Source organism: Homalodisca vitripennis, chromosome 7 (genome assembly GCF_021130785.1).
Source record: "Homalodisca vitripennis isolate AUS2020 chromosome 7, UT_GWSS_2.1, whole genome shotgun sequence".
In the NCBI taxonomy this organism is placed as follows: domain Eukaryota; kingdom Metazoa; phylum Arthropoda; class Insecta; order Hemiptera; family Cicadellidae; genus Homalodisca; species Homalodisca vitripennis.
The window spans coordinates 30,030,776-30,037,150 of NC_060213.1; the positions used below are offsets into that span (position 1 = coordinate 30,030,776).

Genomic DNA, 6,375 nt, shown 5'->3' on the forward strand with positions numbered 1-6,375 from the left:
AATCCAAACTGCAATGTCTTAAACCTTGCAGCAACCAGTTCTTCCAAAGTGTATTTTAAAGTTTTGATTTAGCAGTCAACTATTTGGAAAAAATATTGTGGGCTGTAATAATAATTGTAATTATTATAGTTAGATAATCTCTTTTTTTGTAATTATTTCATTTTTTAGTCTATAATATCCTACCTCGGGCTTTACTTGATTTAAAAGTTATGGGAAAATCGACATTCTGGCGAGGAATCAGCATTCTGCAACCATTGATAACAAATTTACTGATTAGACACATATTAAATAGTGTATCTTATCCTTTGTTATTCTTCTGAATAAATTGAAATGTTTGGTTTTATCAACGAAACAGCCAATGAGATTGTATGAAAGTGTCTTTGTTTGAATATAACTGCTATGATAAATCCATATGGTATTGATGATACATGTGAGTCAGCTTCATTGGCGTAACGATGCATTGTATTCATTAATTTATGACTGTTACTAATGCTTGACAAATAGAAGAGTGGTAGAATAGCAATAGAGGGTCAGCAGTCAAGGTATTAACAAACTACTGTTAATAGAAAGGCACTAACCTCTTGTATATCAACTTTGATAGCAAATGAGTTAATCTCTGTTATCTTAAGCTATGCAGTTAATTCGTTTTGGAGTGTTGAAGTAACTTATCTATTTCAATGGTTTGTAAATCCTCTAATGTCGTCATTAATAATAATTACAAAGCACTTTAATTCATTGTTCGCATCGTGTAAAGTGAACAATTGCCATGAGCAGAGAAAGCAGTAGTTTTAAAATAGTATTTGCTCGTCACGGCGAGAGTGAGTGGACGAAGAAAAATTGGTTTTGTGGTTGGTACGATGCTCCTCTGAGTGAAAAGGGCGTGGAAGAAGCTCACGCGTCCGGAAGAGTTCTGAAGGAAGGTGGGTACACTTTTGATATTGCCTTCACGTCTGTGCTCACTCGAGCACGTCACACGTTAGACATCATTTTGGGTGATATCGGCCAACCCGACTTACCTGTGGTAGCTGACTGGAGACTCAATGAACGACACTACGGAGAATTGACCGGCTACAACAAAGAGGAGATGGCGGCAAAGTACGGCTTGGATCAGCTTCAGATATGGCGTAGGAAGTTCAACGTTTTACCACCTCCGATGGATGAAAACCACAAATATTACAGCACCATCATCAACGACCCAGTGCTGAAAAGTCAACCTGGAATAGAATTTCCGAGCGTGGAATCCCTTGAGACAACAATGGCCCGGTCTATACCTTTCTGGAACGAGAGAGTCGTACCCGAAATACTGAGTGGAAAACGGGTTCTGTTGGTCACCCACGGGACTACCCTCCGAGGACTCGTGAAACATTTGGATGGTCTGAGTGAAGAAGCCATCATGAAGCTCAATGTACCGACAGGGATGCCGTTTTACTACTTGCTGGACGATACGCTGAAACCTATTGTTTCGATGCAGTTCTTTTCGGACAGAGAGACTGTGGAAAAGGCGACTGCTCTGGTGGCTTCAATATCGCACAAAGTTCCTGACTGACCGGTTGGTTTTGAGATATGGTTTATTAATAAGATAAGAACTTGAATGATGCAGTGATTTTTTTCTTCCCTTCTATCTACCTTATTTTGTAATCATTGATGAGATATAGAATTTTTGTACTAAAATTTTTTAGGATCAACAGTATCATTGCTAAATCAACAAGTTATGTTGTATTTGCTATAATCATTATCATCACTTACAATTTAAAGCATATAAATATATCAAAAACATTACAAACATGAAATGTTAACGTAAAACATTATGATGTAATATTCCAATGCTAACTTTGTCTGAACATCTGTTAATTTACAATCATAATAACCTCTTCCCTTTAATCCTTTGGACGCCAACGCCCAAGGCTGCCGCCCTACCCATCACGCTAGCGCCCGAACCAACCATACTAGCCAAAACCGCCCTGTTTTGACGTTTTTGTAACCTGTTACGCTTTGTTCTGTATTATCCTTAGTTTTTATGTTAATTGAATGTTTATTTTTTTATTTGTAGGAAATTATATGCGCTATCGAATAGTGTTATTATAAATAGCATTTAGAATGGAACTACATTGTTTATGATGTGGTAATGTCTAACCAAAACATTTGTTTACATAAAAATTTCACTTCAGGCCAAAATATCGGTACGGAAAAAAATATTTTTACCTATCGGTAATATTTTTATTCGTTACAGATATTATATCTAAGACTGCTCAGAAAAATTCAGAACTGAAAGTTGAAAAGTAGTTTCACAAAAAATACTTTTAAATTAGTGTTGATATTAGAAAACATTTACTATAACTAGAATTAATTTTACAGTAGAAAATACGTTTGTACATACTTACATAGAATTATAATAAGAGAATCTCCTCACTACTATAAGTGTATATCATAGATTTTCTTCAAAAAGTAAGAAAAATCTTTGTCAACAAAATAATTATTTACAAATATATATACATTTGTCCCCGTCACTTGTAACATGTGTGTGTTTAGGGAAACTAAACACACAACTAAACTAAACAACTAAACTGAACAAAATTGATTACAGATAATCTTATTTACTTCTAAAATAGTCCTAAACAGTTAAAACAGACTTTTAAAGTTACAAAATAAATTTTAAAATATGTTTTTCTCGAACGGCCGATCAATCGGAACGTTGGCGTTTTTCGACTAGACTTCGACGGTCCGATCAACCGGACGTTGGCGTCCAAAGGGTTAATAATTTGGTTTAAGAGTATGTTAGAAGTTTACTTTTCATTTATACTGAACAGTACGTTATACCTCTGGTATTGGTTATAAAGATTCATGTAAATAAAAATTTAAAGAACTCCATATCACAACAGTCAGATGTTTAGTAGTATATGAATAGTTGCTTTGTATGGCTACAACAAATAATTTAACATATCAAAACATCCACCAATATAAGACAAGGGGTGCAAACAATATTGTAACAAAAAAGATAATTTCCAATTAGCAACATTATCTCTTGGTCCAAAATAGTGGAATACCCTGCCACAAAGATCACTGCCTTATAATAAATTCAAAAGACAAATTGATTTTTCCCCTGAATCATCCATTGTATGAAATAGGTGACTTGTTTTAGTTGTTAATAGATTAAACAATCATTGTCCATATTAATAATTCTTTTGTCCAGTACTCTTAATAAAATATTTGGATTTTTTAGATTTAACTTACTTCTTCTTTTTAGAAAGCTTGGACAAACTGGAGAGTGGTCTGTAGTTAAATGTTTTACAAATTTATAATCTTTCCCCGTAATAAACAAGTATCATCATACCAGGAGATTAGTCTACGTTAGTAATGATGCAGTCCGTCCAGATTGATTGGTCAGGACGCAGTATCCAAGTATAGTCCAATGTAGGAGTCCATATTGTATGAAAATTCAAACAATTGCAAACGAAAACCACTAAAGAATATTGGTATAAAAAAACTACAAACCAATCATATGAATAACTAGTTTTAGAAGAATTTTCTGGCAGTAAAATTAGAAATTTGCACCACATTTGGTTGGTGCCAGGGATTCGGACCTCCCATTTCCGGTGAGATTTGGTTTATTCCTTGCTCCGTGTGGCTGCTTTCTGTGCTATTTTCAAATATAGAAAATCACAACTTTAGGTAGATTTTATTGTTAAATACAGAGTTAATATTGCAATTGTCCTCATGATAGAACTTACCAAAGATTTTCGCACAACTTCACTGAAAATAACTCCCATTGTTTTAAAGCTATATTTGACAGAAACATTATAGTCGAGTGAAGGTTGTTTTCAAAATTATTTCAAAATGGCGGACTAAAACATAACAAAATTTGGGGTTTATGTCAAACCCGGCATTTTCTACAAATTAGAAAACTAAATGATGATGGATGGTTTGGAAGAATATTAGGATATTAGACATTTGCCATTGTTACACAGTATGTTACAAAATGTATAGACTGTGTTTCGAGGATTGAAATCTACCCTCCCCCTCAGGTGTAAAAACTTAAAACATTGTGTGGCAGTGGCACTCAAAATATTGTGTACAAACTCAATGTCGGCATTTCTTGTGGTATTGTGTAGCTGGAAGGAAATTTGCCTCTCAATTGGAAAAATTTCTTGGCCAAACTGTTAAGAAGGTATATTTTTACCTCTAGTTGTGCTGGTAGTTTGCTGCACTTATTAGTACAGTAATACGCATAAAATAAGCGTTGTCTAGTAATATGAAAAGATATAATGAATGAATAACGTTTATTCCAGCAGTTTATATATACATGTATACAATCTTTCTTAGATGAAATAGCTATTATTTTATATATACAGCAACTTATATATAGAAGAAATGAAAGATAAGTATAACGAATAGAACAATAAATATAACAATACTGGAAAGCCTACATGGGCAATCTGCCTGTGCGTAGGCCTAGTTAACAATAATATTGTTGTTTGGCAGTGAAATAATTGAGTCACTTATAGCGTTAAATAAATACTTAATTTTGAAATCCTGTGTTGTAATTTACAGTGTGATAAAAAACTGTTCATTTACTTGTGCAAAGTTTTTATCTAATCTCAGATTGAATTTATATAAAATACGGCAAAAAGCCACTTTTACTAAATAGACTTGCTTAGTTCTCAGGTTTGTAGTGCCAAGTTTCAAATTCACACTGCATTAAAATAATTGTCGTAACACATTTAAATACTTGATATATTTTGGCCTCATTTCGGAGAGCCCTACTGGAATATGACAAAGAGATTGGAAAAACAAAAGGAAAAGTGAAATGAAAAATGGAAAAAACAAAAGCAAATACGTCTTTATTATAGAAGAGAAATTAGGAGTTAAAAGTCCTAGTCAATAGTAATAGTCTATTCAATTATGAATATATATTAGACTAAACATTTTCTCTCATGCTAGAAGTAGTCAACTAATAACTAATCAATCCCTATCAACTTTCAGTTCATTGTCTTGCCCTTGATATCATTCTCCAAGTGAGATAAGGAATACCTGGCCTGATTAGAGCTGTTCATGTAAAATTTTAGTACAATCGGTTGAGTAGTTTATGTGTGAAAGCAAAACAAACAAACAAACAAAGACACTTTTGTATTTAAAATATTACTAGCTGTTTCCCACAGCTTTGCATGCTTTTCAAAAGCTTTGCCCGTGTATGAGCACATCTGGTTTAAGTGAACTATATTTCCAACGCCGATGTAGAGTTTGTCAAATCTGGCAAAAGAGTATGTTTATAGCCATTGTACATGTACATGTACTTTATTATAAAGTGGTCTAACACTCAAGCTTTAAGTTGAAACAGAAATTTATTATAAAGGCAAATATACATCATAACTTAGTGCCTTCAAATAGTGTTTGGCTATTTAATATATAAATAAATAAATAAATAAGGACTTTATTTTGGAGCGGTTTTCAACAATAATTGCTGGTTTACAAAACGACTCATGTCTTATTATAGTTCTTAAAAAATTAAAAGCTTATTTTATAGTTATCAATAAATAAAACATAATATTAGACATACAGTTATATATGGCTATATCACCTTGTATTGTACATTAAATACTTGTATATATTTTCTTTGTATGTCGTTTCAGATACAGAAATATAACATTACATTATATATAATATATGTAACTGTCTTGTAATTGCAGTTTATAATGTGCAGGCACTTTGAAAACTTGTATCTTTTTCAGTGCCGCCTGGTGGCGAGTTACATCAATGGGCATAGCATATAAACTTTCTCCGTGGAAAAAATACATACACATACAAATTTTCATAATGATCAGTCAAATAGTTTCTGATATATATACAAATAAATAAATAAATATATATATATATATATATATATATATATATATAAGTATTATATATAAGAATATATATAAGGATTTTTAAACACTAAATTAAACATATGGTTTGAGCTGTCATAACATAATGTTTACGCAAAGCAATTGATTAAATTTTAACAGCCTGTTTCAATTAATAAAATATATTTGCTGTTAATTTGCATTTCTTATAGGTATTTTCAGAACTTTAGATGGCAGCCCTAAGGTCAGAGAGAAAAATCATTGCTTATTGTCGCGGACAATATCATGTCCCTATCTTTCAGGGGTTTCTGGGTGTTGAAGAATCAGTATATATTTATTAATATATATTTATATATATTGAGGAAATTTTTACACCTTTTAACACTTCACTTCGCAATAATTCAGTGAAATTAACACCTTTTTTCAAGTAATAATATAAGTAAAAACACCTTTTTTCAAGTAATAATATAAGTAAAAAACACCTTTTTTCAAGTAATAATATAAGTAAAAAACACCTTTTTTCAAGTAATAATAT

General features: G+C 32.1%; 1 protein-coding gene across 1 annotated transcript; it reads left to right on the forward strand.

Moving 5' to 3' along the window:
• Positions 1–489: 489 nt before the first annotated feature.
• Positions 490–1,596, forward strand: LOC124366517 (phosphoglycerate mutase 1-like). The gene has a single exon (XM_046823105.1). It carries the CDS (start codon positions 767–769, stop codon positions 1,544–1,546), a length of 780 nt encoding a protein of 259 aa, XP_046679061.1. The 5' UTR covers positions 490–766; the 3' UTR covers positions 1,547–1,596.
• Positions 1,597–6,375: the final 4,779 nt, after the last annotated feature.

Excerpts from the sequence above, each read along its gene's own strand:
- LOC124366517 (XM_046823105.1), top strand. The coding sequence starts at position 767 with ATGAGCAGAGAAAGCAGTAGTTTTAAAATAGTATTTGCTCGTCACGGC.